Source organism: Mobula hypostoma, chromosome 8, assembly GCF_963921235.1.
Source record: "Mobula hypostoma chromosome 8, sMobHyp1.1, whole genome shotgun sequence".
Lineage (NCBI taxonomy): Eukaryota > Metazoa > Chordata > Chondrichthyes > Myliobatiformes > Myliobatidae > Mobula > Mobula hypostoma.
The window spans coordinates 133,134,803-133,148,660 of record NC_086104.1 but is presented as its reverse complement, the minus strand read 5'-3'; the positions used below and the strand labels follow the sequence as shown (position 1 = coordinate 133,148,660).

Below are 13,858 nucleotides of genomic sequence, written 5' to 3'. Positions count from 1 at the left end.
TCCTTTTAAATCCAAGAATCATGTCACGAAGTTACATGAGGACCCTGCAGAGACTTGTTCAACTGGTTCATATGATGAAAGATGTCAGCTAAATAGGCTAATTTCTGTAGTCATTCTTCATCTTCAAAGTACTCAGCAAACCTGGTCTCCTATTTTCCTGAAAGTTCTGCGACTCACCTTTCAGCTCAAATACCGTGTTGAGAACTCTTCCTCTGCTCAGCGACCGGATTTCTGTCTGTAACAGGAGATTGGTGTGCTCTTTGTCCAGGTTTTCACACAGTTTCTTAAACATTCTCAAGTGAACTGGTCTTTGTTTAATCAAGTTAATCATTTTCACAGCATGATCCAGAACCTTTTTCATTTCATCTCCTACAGTCTTTGACATCAGCTCCTCTCTGTGAAGTAAGCAGTATGTTGTGACAACATCAGAATTTTCTTTTTTTTAAAGAGAAACAAAACCTCTCATGGAGCCAGCCATTGATGGGACACAATCAGTACAGCTGCCAACAGAGTTCCTCCAAGACAGAACTTTTGTTTTCAGATATGAAGACAAAACATTAAATATATCTTAGCCTTTGCTTGTTTCGGGCAGCTCTTTGCAACAGGAAAAGTTTTCTTGAACTTCACCATCATTTACAAATCTTGCAAATGCTACAACATTGCATTTATTGGTGAAATCTGTTTGCTCATCAACCTTGATAGAGAAGCTGTTGTCTTACAGTTTATCACACAAAACCTCTTCAGTATCATGTGACGTGTCATCAATACGTAGTCTTATCATACTGTTTGACAGTGAAACCTTTTCAATTTTTTATATTGCCTCTTGTCCGAACACAGGGGTTAATAAAATATAAAAAGGAACCGCATAATAAATAACTAAATGAGAAAATTGCAAAAAAATACAAAAACTTCACAATGCATTTCACTTCTAACCTACACAATCCAGCTTTTGCAACATTTACAACAACAAGGAAAGCGGCAGGTCAGCAGCTGAGTCGCGGCACGTAAAAATTCCTTCTTTAGAATGAAAATTCCCCTCCAATTTTCCACCACACCAGTAGAGTCTGTTCGCTCCCATAAGTCAGTTGGCTTGTGTGTAAGGGGAAGTTTGGGGGGTGGGGGTCATTAATTCAGGAGGGAAAGGCTGATATCACAGCCCAAGTTGGATGAGTCCATCCAATGCTTGGAAAATGCATTTAATGCTCCTCATCAGGTTACTGTCCTCCCCTCTGTGCAATACAACGCACACCAATTATCAGCCTACCACCCTCCCCTCTGTACAATACAGGGCTCACCATCAGCCTACCGTCTTCCCCTCCACGTAATACAGCACTCACCAATCATCAGCCTACTGTCCATCCCTACGTGCAATACAGTGCTCACCAATTATCATCCTCCATCCTCTGTGCAATACAATGCTCACCAATTATCATCCTCCACCCTCTCCTCCATGCAATACAGTGCTCACCAATTATCATCCTCCATCCTCTGTGCAATACAATGCTCACCAATTATCATCCTCCATCCTCTCCTCCATGCAATACAGCACTCACCATCAGCCTACCGTCTTCCTCACTATGCAATATGGTGTTCACTATCAGTCCAGTATACTCCTTTCTGTGTAATACAGTGCTCCTCATCAGCCCACCGTCCTCCCCTCCGTGAAATACAATGCTCCTCATCAGCCTACTGTCCTCCCCTCCATTCTATAGACTGCTCCTCATCAGCCTGCCATTCTCCCCTCTGTGCAATACAGCGCTCTCCAATTACCAACGGCTTCCCCGATCTCACAACAAAAACTGAGAACGGACTCAAGCAAATAAATACGGCCCTACTCCGCACTGCCGTACTGAGCCGAGAGCCCTCTAACGAGATTGCTAACGGGTCTGCTCAATCACTGTCACCACCGCGAGCGCTAGCATCACGCATTGTGCAAAGTTCAACGAATGACATTTATTTTTTTTAAATCACGATCTCTAGCAGAAACTCTAGTGACCTCTCGCAGAACCCCCATTGAGTAACCTTGATTGAAACTGTACTCTGCTGTTGATGTCTGTGAAGTAGCTGTATTTTGTGGTATACCATGTATATAAGATGACTAGAGAAGCAACACATTACATATTTGACATGAGATAAATTCTATACTGACTTGGAGTTTATAGCTAAGCAGAGAGCAATGTTGTGTTTTTAATATTTCAGTAATATTGTAAACAATAAACATGAGAAAGTCTGCAGATGCTGGAAATCCAAAGCAAGACACACAAAAAGCTGGAGGAACTCAGCAAGTCAGGCAGCATCTTTGGAAATGAATAATTAGTCGAAATTTCAGGAATGAAATGGGAGGGAAGACACATAATAGACAGGTGGGGAAGAGGGGAAGGAGGCTAGCTAGAAGGTGATAGGTGAAACCCAGTTGGTGGGAAAGGGCAAGGTCTGGGGAAGAAGGAATCCGATAGGAAAGGAGAGCGGATCATTGGAGAGAGGGAAGGAGGAGGCGACCCAGGGGGAAGTGATAGGCAATTGAGGAGAGGTAAAAGGCCGGAGTTGGGAATAAAAGAAGAGGGGAGGGGGAGGGAAAGAACTTTTTTACCAGAAGGAGAAATCAGTATCATGCCATCAAGTAGGAAGCTCCCCAGATGGAATATAAAGTGTTCTTCCTCCGCTCCAGACAACAACACTAACATGCACAATATCAGACTCCTCGGACAGGCGCACGGCTCTGAGTTCCACCAGTGGAGAGAAAGGTTCAAGGACGTCTACAAAGCCATTTTTAAGGGGACTTTGTGAGCATACATGAACTTTTCCACCTTGAGCGCCACCCATCCATGCTGATCAATGTCCCTTCCTGAGCTCGCCCCATTTGCCTCCGAACCATTCCGATCCATGTACCTGTCCAAATATATTTTAAATTGTGTAATTTTGTCTGCTACACCCACTTTCTCTGGCAGCTCATTCCATATACTTACCGCCCCACTGTGGAAAGTTTCTTTTCAAATTTTCCACTTTAACCCAACACCTATGTCCTGTAGACTCCCCTTATCCTGGGGAAAATACTTGACCACTTCAACTTATCAATGCCCCTCATGATTTTATAAACCTCCTCACTTCTCACTCCTCAGCCCCAGCAACTTATAAGGATCTTTGACCCTCAGCCACTGGAAATGAAAAGGGGACGCAGAGCACTTCAGGAATGTACAGACCTGTCCCATCGGTCATCCCCTGTACCCCTCCTTTGACAAAATGTGTGTGTCCCACACTGACCTCAAAGCCCACAAGACAGAAATGGACACAAGACATCCCTGTTCCCGGCAGACCACCTCAGAAGAAATCCACTGGTGAGACCCAACACAAATTTGGAGATCACTTCATAGAGCATCTTCACTCTGTCCAGTGTTCCAGCCAGGATCTGCCGGTGGCCAGCCATTTTAATTCCACATCCCATTCCCACACTGACATGTCTGTCCATGAGCTCCTCTACCACCAAAGCAGTGCTAGATGCAGATTAGAGAAACCGCACCTTGGATTTCACCTTAGTATTTTCTGACATGACAGCATAAACATCAATTTCCCTAACTCCTGATACTCCTCCACTGCTCTCTGCTCCCTTTTATTTTTCTTAATCCCAAAGGCCCCCATCATCCCCTCTGTTTCTCCTTCCCCACCATCTCCATCTACCCGTCATCCACATTTTGCCCCCACCATTTCCTCTCCCTATTCCATGGTCTACTGCCCTTTCCTGTCAGATTCCTTCTTCTTCAGCCCTTTATTCACCTCTCATCTCCCAGCTTCTTACATCATTCGTACTTCCACTTCCCACATCCCTCACCTGATTAACACACGCCCCTCCTCAGCTGGATCCACCTATTGTCCACCTATTCTTGCTATACCTCTTCCCCTAGCTTTCTGTACCAGGTACTGTATCTCCCCTCTTTCATTCCCGTTTCGATGAAGGATCTCGACCAGAAACGCTGATGGTCGATTTCCCTCCAGAGAAGCTACCTGAACCACTGAGTTCCTCCAGCATTCGCAGTCACTTGTTCTTTTATAGCAGCATCTTTCTGGAAATAAATCTGGTTAGTGTGTTAGAGGAATGAGCTGAGAGAATAAAACACCTGATCAGAAGTTATGAATTTCTCGCTACGCAGAAGCATGGACTAGAAACCAAGTACTGATAATGTTTACCATTATTGACTTGATTGGGTGATATTTAGGAACACTATTCATTACTAAACGGAAATAAAGCCAGTTTGTTCAGGCACAGGAGAAGGTCATTCTGAGCATAGAACATGAGCTGAGATTTAGGAATCTTCTGGCATAGCCCCATCTGCCTAGTTTGATATCCATCTCCGCCAGGGGCCTGCACCATTACATCCTAGAGCAACACACACAAGATGCTGGAGCAACTCAGCAGGTCAGCCAGCGTCCACGGAAATGAATATACAGTCGACGTTTCAGGCCGAGACCCTTCATCGGGACTGGAAAGGAAGGTGGAAAGATGCCAGAATAAGGAGGCAAAGGAGTACAAGCGAGAAGGTGATAGTTGTTTGGGGGAGGGCGATGAAGTAAGGAGCTGGGAGGTGATAGGTGGAAAAGATAAAGAGCTGGAGAAGAAGGAATCTGATAGGAGAGGAAATAGGACACTGGAGAAAGGGAAGTGGGGGGCAACAAGTAGTAAGGAGAAGAAGCAAGGGGACGACCAGAGTGGGGAATCAAAGAAGAACAAGGAGGAATAAATTACCAAAAGTTGGAGAAATCAACGTTCACACCGTCGGTCCATTAAATTCTATCAGTCTCAAGTACAAAAATATTAATCAAAATGCAATTAAATCACACCTTAACCTGCAATCCCAAGATGATCAGCCTCAGCAAGATAATTTCTCCTTGTAAAGAAATTCCTGGAGCAATATGTGCTTATCAACAATTCCAAAAGGAAAATAAGTGGTCCAACTGGACAGTGGGCTCAAGGTATTGAAACTTTCATTGGTAGGGGAACATACCTGGAAACTGATCAACTTTGGTTACTTCCGATCAACATGGCACTAAGATGCAGTCTCCAATGAGGTTGTGCTCAGACATGGTTGTTCTTTTAGCTAATCTTTAGGTCCATAGGAATGGTGCTTGGAGTTAGGGGTCAGGTTAGGAATTAGGGACTGGGCTGAGGGTAAATTAGAGGTTAGGCCTGAATCTAGGCCTCCACTCTGCGTTTGAATGCCAGTGATGCAGACTTGAGACATAGCAGTCAGATGTTGGACTAGCAGCTCAGTGAAGCCAAGAGATGCTGATCCTGCAAGGTCAGTGAGTTGCAGAATTGGATTTCCATGCAGGCAGAAGAAACAAGGACCATTCAACCTCCAGGTATGGATGCTGGCAAGACAAGAGTTTAAGGCCTAGCGTTTGGGGTACCATCATTAGTGAGTGCATAGTTCGAGGCCTAGTGTTTGGGGCACCATCGATGGTGAGTGCAGAGTTGGAGGCCTAGAGTTCGGAGTACCATCATTGGTGAGTGCAGAGTTAGAGGCCTAGTGTTTGGAGTTCCATCATTGGTGAGTGCAGAGTTCGAGGCCTAGTGATCGGGGTCCTCATTCGTTTTCATCGACAAGCCGTGGGTTCAATCTGACAATCGGTTCCCAAAGAACAATCGGAAACCTGGTTCCGCGGGTCTCTGTGAGTACACTGGGGAAGTTGGAGCCGATGTCTGTGATTCCATAAGTCCACTAGAGGTCGGAGATGGTTTATCCAGGGGTTGGAGGACTGATTATGTGTGTGGGTGGGAAGGAGGAGCGGGGCTTGTTTTGCAATCACGGTTTTATTACTTTCCATCTGTTTTGTTTTGTCCTGTATTGTTCTGCCACGTATTAGGAGCATGTTATATCGCTGCCAGAATATGTGGCGGCTCTTCTGAACTGTTCCCATCACATTATTAAGTTATGTTGGTTGTTAATGCAAACAACGCATCTCACTGTGTGGTTACAATTTACATGTGATAAATAAATGAATCTGAATGTGAATCCAATGTGAAGATGTTGTTTGAAGCCTGGAGAGAGGAAGGGAAAGCCTCTCCCAGTTTGGGACTTGACGGGGAATGATAGCTGGCATCAAAAGTCAAGAACCTCTGACAAAAAACTATCCTAAACTCAACGTGCTGAGGCCGTTCCCCTCTTTAACATTCACTGACACTCACTTAGATACAATTTTTATTCTAATCACAACCATTTATGGTAGCCTTTAAACGCAAACAACAGGAATTCTGCAGATGCTGGAAATTCAAGCAACACACATCAAAGTTGCTGGTGAACGCAGCAGGCCAAGCAGCATCTATAGGAAGAGGCGCAGTCGACGTTTCAGGCTGAGACCCTTCGTCAGGACTAACTGAAGGAAGAGTGAGTAAGGGATTTGAAAGCTGGATGGGGAGGGGGAGATGCAAAAGGATAGGAGAAGACAGGAGGGGGAGGGATAGAGCCGAGAGCTGGACAGGTGATAGGCAAAAGGGGATACGAGAGGATCATGGGACAGGAGGTCCGGGAAGAAAGACAAGGGGGGGGGATGACCCAGAGGATGGGCAAGAGGTATATTCAGAGGGACAGAGGGAGAAAAAGGAGAGTGAGAGAAAGAATGTGTGCATAAAAATAAGTAACAGATGGGGTACGAGGGGGAGGTGGGGCCTAGCGGAAGTTAGAGAAGTCAATGTTCATGCCATCAGGTTGGAGGCTACCCAGACGGAATATAAGGTGTTGTTCCTCCAACCTGAGTGTGGCTTCATCTTTACAGTAGAGGAGGCCGTGGATAGACATGTCAGAATGGGAATGGGATGTGGAATTAAAATGTGTGGCCACTGGGAGATCCTGCTTTCTCTGGCGGACAGAGCGTAGATGTTCAGCAAAGCGGTCTCCCAGTCTGCGTCGGGTCTCACCAATATATAAAAGGCCACATCGGGAGCACCGGACGCAGTATATCGCCTCCTCTACTGTAGAGATGAAGCCACACTCAGGTTGGAGGAACAACACCTTATATTCCGTCTGGGTAGCCTCCAACCTGATGGCATGAACATTGACTTCTCTAACTTCCGCTAGGCCCCACCTCCCCCTCGTACCCCATCTGTTACTCATTTTTATGCACACATTCTTTCTCTCACTCTCCTTTTTCTCCCTCTGTCCCTCTGAATATACCTCTTGCCCATCCTCTGGGTCCCCCCTCCTCCTTATCTTTCTTCCCGGACCTCCTGTCCCATGATCCTCTTGTATCCCCTTTTGCCTATCACCTGTCCAGCTCTCGGCTCTATCCCTCCCCCTCCTGTCTTCTCCTATCATTTTGCTTCTCCCCCTCCCCCTCCAGCTTTCAAATCCCTTACTCACTCTTCCTTCAGTTAGTCCTGACGAAGGGTCTCAGCCTGAAACGTCGACTGCGCCTCTTCCTATAGATGCTGCTTGGCCTGCTGCGTCCACCAGCAACTTTGATGTGTGTTGCATTTATGGTAGCCTGTTTTGTTTATGTCCAACCTACCGCTGTTGGCGCTGGGCCTTTTTTGTATTGTTATAATTTTGACAGATAAAGTCAATGTTCATTTTTCTGCATTGATTTTGTTTTTTTGTCAATTTAGTAATTTTCAGGAGTTTAGGAAGTTAGGAGAGTTGGGGCAGATAATTGATCAGTCTCAGTCCGTCACTGTCTGGCATTGAGAACAACCCATGGCCCTCTGGGAAATGTGCTGACACAACTTCAGAGCCAATATCGTATAACACACAAAATGCTGGAGGAACTCAGCAGGTCAGGCAGCATCTGCGTAAAGAGTCAAGGTTTCAAGCTGTGACCCTTCATCAGGACTGGAAAGGAAGGGGGAAGATGCCAAAAGAAAGTGTGGGGAGGGGAAGGGGTATAAAATAGAAGGTGAAGTTGGGTGGGTGGGGGAATGGGGATGAAGAAGCTGAGAGGTAATAGGTGAAAAAGTAAAGGGCTGACAAAGTAGGAATCTGATAAGGGACTCATCCCAAAACATCGATTGTTTATTCAGTTCCATAGGTGCTGCCTAACATTCTGAGTTTCTCCTGCATTTTGTGTGTGTTGTAATATATAATAATATATAATAACAAATATCGCTGTGATGACTGTACGCTCTAGTATCAATTGTTTGGCGACAATAAAGTATAAAGTATTGCTATGGATTTCCAGCATCTACAAAATCTCTTGTCTTAGTGGCCAATATTGTAGGCCATCTCTGTGGACCCATCTCTGTGCACATTGATGGCATACATTGCCTCACTGAGTGGCACTCCAGCAGCAGCCAACCTTCTCGGGCTTTGAGCTTCCTTTTGATGGTCACTTGGAATGGTCCGAAGTTGCTCAGACATGAGGGCCTGAATTCTAGGGAGAGGTTAGGCTTGACAGTGTAGGAGCTTAAATGTTGAGAAAATTACAATGCATATAAACAAAGACCTCCAAGAGTCTTTTCACAGGAGGGCAACCACAGCTGTCCTTAAGCCCAGTGTTGCTTGTTTCCCAGCTTTTGTATCTTCTGCCAGATGGAAGGCCGACCTATTTCCCCACCCACCCATGCGCCTGTGCATTCAGCACATTATTCTCCACAACTTCTATCTTTAATGGGATCGTGCCACTAAATACAACTTTACCTCCCCCCAGTCTCTTTTTTCCATAGTGATCCATGATTCCTTTGTCCATTCATCCCTCCCCGCTATCTCCTGGTACTTCTCCCTGCAAGTGAAGGAGGTGCTACACCTACTCTTTTCACCGCACGCTCCCCGCCCCCACCTCCACCTCTATTCAAGACCCCAAACCGTCTTTCCAAGCGAGGCAAACACTTCTCATGCAAGCCTCTCGGTGTCACCTGCTGTATCTCGTGCACCCTGTGTGGCCTCCTCTACACTGGTGAAACCTGACATAGGTTGGGGTCCACGTTGCCGAGCACCTTCGCTCTGCCCGCAACAAACAGAACCTCCCAGATGCCAGCCATTTTAACTTTAATCTCCATTCCCATTCTGACATGTCAGTGCATGGCCTGCTCTGCTGTCATGATGAGGCCGCTCTCAGATTGGAGATGCAACGCTTCATAATCCATCTGGGTAGCCTCCAAGCTGATGGCATCAACATCAATTTTCCTAAGTAATTTCTCCACCTCCCCTTCCTCCATCCAAATACATTCCACCTCACCTGGCCTCACCTGTCACCTACCAGCTTGTACTCCTTCCCCTCCCCCACCTTCCTATCCTGACTCCTTCCCCCTTCTTTTCCAGACCTGGCGAAGCATTGTCTTTTTATTCTTCTCCATCTACGCTGCCTGACCTGTTGAGTTCCTCCAGCATTTCTGTGTGGCACAGAATCAAAATAAGGACTGGCCATTGGAGGCAGGGATGAGAAGAAATTTCTTCCCCCAGCAAGTGAGGAATCTTTGGGGCTCTGTGCCCAAAGCAGCCGAAAATGCAATGAGTGCATTCAAGGTGGAGATCGGTAGAATCTTAGATATTAAGGGAGTCAAGTCTTATGGAAATGAAGCAGGAAATATCACCATGATCTGTTTGTTTGGAGGAATGACCTTCTCCTCCTTCTATCTCTTATGCTCAGTACTCCTGCTGACCCAGCCTTTGCACACTGAATGCTATTCTGCAGCAATCAGAAAGTGAAGACACACCATCCCACAGAAAACTGCTGGTGATGAGAGGCTCGTCATAAGACATGGGAGCAGAATTAGGCCATTCAGCCCATCAGTGTACTCTGCATTCCATCACGGCTGGTTTATTATCCTTTTCAAACCCATTCGCCTGCCTTCTCCAGGAAGCTTTGACACCCTTACTAATCAAGAAACTATCAACCTCTGTTTTAAATATACTGAATGATTTAGTCTGTAGCAATGAATTCTACAGGTTCACTGCCCTCTGGCTGAAGAAATTCCTCCTCATCTCTGTTTAAATGGGCATCCTTCTATTCTGAGGCTATTCCTTCTGGTCCTAGACTCACCCATTATAGGAAACATCCTCTCCACATCTACTCTGTCTAGGCCATTCAATATTCAATAGGTTTCACTGAGACCACACACCACCCCCCTTCTAAACTCCAGCGAGAACAAGCCCAGAGCTATCAAATGCTCCTCATACATTAACACTTCCATTCCCAGAATCATTCTCATGAACCTCTTCTGAACTCTCTCCAAAACTAGCAAATCTTTTCTTAGATAAGGGGCCCAAAACTGTTCTCAATACTCCCATATCTCATCTCAGAGACACAGCCTGCAATAATGGAAAGTTGCACACTTCAGGCACTTATTTAAAAATTTTAAAACTAATTACAAGGGACATAATTGGTAACACAAAACCAGCTACAAAGAACTTTTCCTGCTCCCTGGAGAGGCTAGACTTTGAGATCTCAATGCTAACTTTGAAATTAAATCTGACAGAGCAATGCTTACCTTCACTAGAATCCTTCAACAAAGAGGAGTGATCATTCAGTTTAATTTTCCTCTGTGTGGCAGTTTTGTGTAGAAGATCATTGGCCTTGATTAACTGCAGTGGCAGAACATGTTTTATAGTAGTTATCATGTAAATTGCGTCAGTGATATGAATTTGCCCTGCAGCCATAACAAGGTATTAAAAAATCTGGCATTTAAGACCACCAAATGGGTATTGTTATACTTTCCTTAAAGAAGACATCAATAAAATATTGATTGCAAAGCCTCTGAAGATGCTTTATTTATGAAAAAGGTTTTCAGATTTTTATCCTTTTAGGTGTTATCCTTTATGTTATAATTATGATAAGTTTGCAATTGCAAGTATGATTTTTCATCGGTTTCCTGAGCAACCTTTCTCATGAAGGACTGAAGTGCAATGTAACCTTTCATCTCACTTCTTGCTGACATAAACTCAGTGAGCCAAGTAGCTCCTTGAGATGCAGTTCTTCTGAAATCTGTCACTCTTAGCTTCAAAAGAACCAGACTTTAGATGTAGAGTCCAGTACAAATATGGTGCAAACTTGCATGTTTAATGCGTTGACTTCACGGGTTTAACAGGGTGGTGAAGAAGGCTTCATCAGTCAGGGCATTGAACACAAGAGATTCTGCAGATGCTGGAAACCTTGAACAACACACAGAAAATGCCGAAGGAACTCAGTAGTCAGGCAGCATTTATGCTGAGGGAAAGAAATGTCAACGTTTCATCCCCAGAGGTCAACTTTTTATTGCACTCCATAAAGTATAGAAGTTAGGACGTTATGGTGCAGTTTTATTAGAAGTTGGTGTGACCACTCTTGGAATATTACATCAATTTTGGTCACCCTGCTGTGTAAAGATGTCATTAGGCTGGAAAACATAGAAAAAACTTACAAGGATGTTGCCAGGACGGAAGGGACTGAGATATGCTGTGAAATTGAGTGAGCTGGGACTGTATTCATTGAAGTGTATAAGAAAGAGACGTGATCGTATGGAGGTATATAAAATCATGGTGCTTATATATAGGATGAATACATGGTCTTTTCTCCCAGCGTTGGGGAATCAAGAGCTGGAAGACATAAGTTTATGGTGATATGGGAGAGATTTAATTGGAACCTGAGGGGAAACCTCTTCAGCTAGGGTATGGTCCATATATGGAAACAGCTTCCAGAGGAGATGCTTGTGGTAGGTGCTTTAACAACATTTAAAAGATATTTGGATAGGTAAATGGATAGAAAAGGTTTAGAGAAATATGGGCCAATCTGAGGTAAATGGGACTAGCTTGGATGGGCACCTTGGCTGGCATGGATGAGTTGGGTTGAAGGGTTTATTTCCATGTTGTATGACTCGATGACTTTAATTTCTGTTCCACTTTTTCAAAGTGATGAACATGACCCAGTTTTGCATTATATTCTTTTCAATATTATGGTCCTAAACCACTCAGAGTTGCGCATTGGGAAAGATATTGCAACTGAAGTATCAATGGGGTGTGCTGCTGATAGTGTACAGATAAGCCTGTGACTTATAGCAAAAGTATTCCCTGAAAATTGGGGATCAATCTAGTTGGCTGACAGTTTGCACTTGTCCCCCAGTAGTCTCATTCTCACACTTCCCATTCTCTTTGAAAAAATATGACACTTGCATTTTAACCGGAATCAAAACCTACTTAATAATGTAAAACCTTATTAACCATGTGATGGTTGTGACTATAATGCTCAGCAATTAACCAGGAAAGTACTAACTAACCAACACTTTTGGGGTCACTGTTAACCAGGAGCTTACTGCAGCAGCTGTGCCAAGGTGTTCCTCAGCACGAAAACTAATAAATCCCTGTTCATCTAAACTCAGTGACCTCTGTATTAGGTACCTCCTGTACCTAATAAAGGTACATTGAACTAGTCTGACCATTCTCCTCTGACCTCTTTTATTAACAAGGCATTTTCACCCACACAACTACCGCTCACTGGATTTTTTTTGCTGGTTTGTTGCACCATGCTGTGAACACTCTAGAGGCTATTATGCATGAAAATCCCAGGAAATCAACAGTTTCTGAAATCATCAAACCACCCCATCTGGCACCATCAATCATTCCACGGTCAAAGTCACTTAGATCATATTTCTTCCCATTCTGATGTTTGGTCAGAGAAGCAGCTGAACCTCTTGACCAAGTCTGCATGCCTTAATGCATTGAATTGATTGATTGACTTGATATTTGCATTAATGAGCAGGTGTACCCAATAAAGTGGCCACTGAGTGCATAACCAGAGTTTTGAAAGGGAAGATGCCTCCAGGGATAGTAAATACACTGGTCATCGTCTTCTGAAACCTTGAGGTTTGGAAACTTTTCCTACGGCTTGGAGTGTAACAACTACTGTATGTTCAATAGTTCCATTAAGTATCAGAGAACATATTCAATATACAACCTGAAATTCTTACTCTCTGCAGACATCCTTGAAACAGAAGAAAAAAACCTCAAAGAATGAATGTCAGAAAAAGTTCTGCCTGCCCCCTCCCCACTTATTCCAGCATAAAGCATCAGCATTCGCACCACCCACCATGCAAGCAAAAGCAAAGCCCCAAAGAGAGACGATGGTCTACAGTCCATCAAAAACTAACTGTTCACGCCAACATCTTGACATCCCACATGTGCCGTCTCTCACTAACAGGGGAGAGACAGATATCGCTCCTTCCACAGTGACAAAGGAGATTACAGTCACTATTTCAGTGTTACAGTCAGTCTGAAGTGTTGCTTTTTCCTTTTGAGTTCCCCGGCAAATCGATCACTGAGTGCAGAGCTCGCTGATGGCCACTCTCACTGTCTTCGATGTTCCGGCTCCTACTACACTTCAGTACGCAACACCAGCGAGAATTTGTGTTCACAGGGCTGTGCAGGCCTTGAAGGCACCCGACTTCAGGCTGAGCCTGGACATGCCAAAACGCAGCTGATCGGTGAGCTCCAAGTACGGCAAGACGCCATCGTGCAGAACCGCAGAGTTTGAGTTCATAAGACCCCAGCAACCCTGAAAGGGAAAATAGAGACATTAGAATAGGAAGAATTTAACTGTGATCCCACTGTTTAAGAACAGGGGCAGAGAAAAGGGAAGCTATAAGCTGCTAGCCCTACATCTGGAAAATGCTGGAACCTGCAATAAGGAATGTGGTCCAAGATGATGTAAAGATGACAGTATGATTGAGTAGAGTCCACCTGGACCTATGGAAGGAAAATCTTATTTGAATAATTTATTACATATATAAGATACTGCAGATGCTGGAAATCTTGTGCAACACATCCAAAATGCTGGAGGAACTCAGCAAGTCAGGCAGTATCTATGGAAGTTGACTTTTCAGGGTAAAACTTCATCAGGACTGGAAAGGAAGGGGAAGCATTAAGGCAGAATAAGAAAGCAGGGTGAAGGTGGAGAGTATAAG

At 44.5% G+C, this 13,858-nt stretch overlaps 2 protein-coding genes across 3 annotated transcripts in view; one reads left to right on the top strand and one right to left on the bottom strand.

Annotated features, from left to right (window-relative positions):
• LOC134350977 (zinc finger BED domain-containing protein 5-like) overlaps positions 1-469 on the bottom strand; it is a 121,222-nt gene extending 120,753 nt beyond the window's left edge. Inside the window, exon 1 of the mRNA XM_063056921.1 lies at positions 178-469. Within this exon, the coding sequence (XP_062912991.1) occupies positions 178-385 (208 nt within the window). The 5' untranslated portion in view covers positions 386-469. The remainder of the gene's footprint in view (positions 1-177) is intronic.
• LOC134350976 (zinc finger matrin-type protein 4-like) overlaps positions 1-13,858 on the top strand; it is a 317,635-nt gene that overhangs the window by 236,878 nt on the left and 66,899 nt on the right. The window lies entirely within an intron of this gene.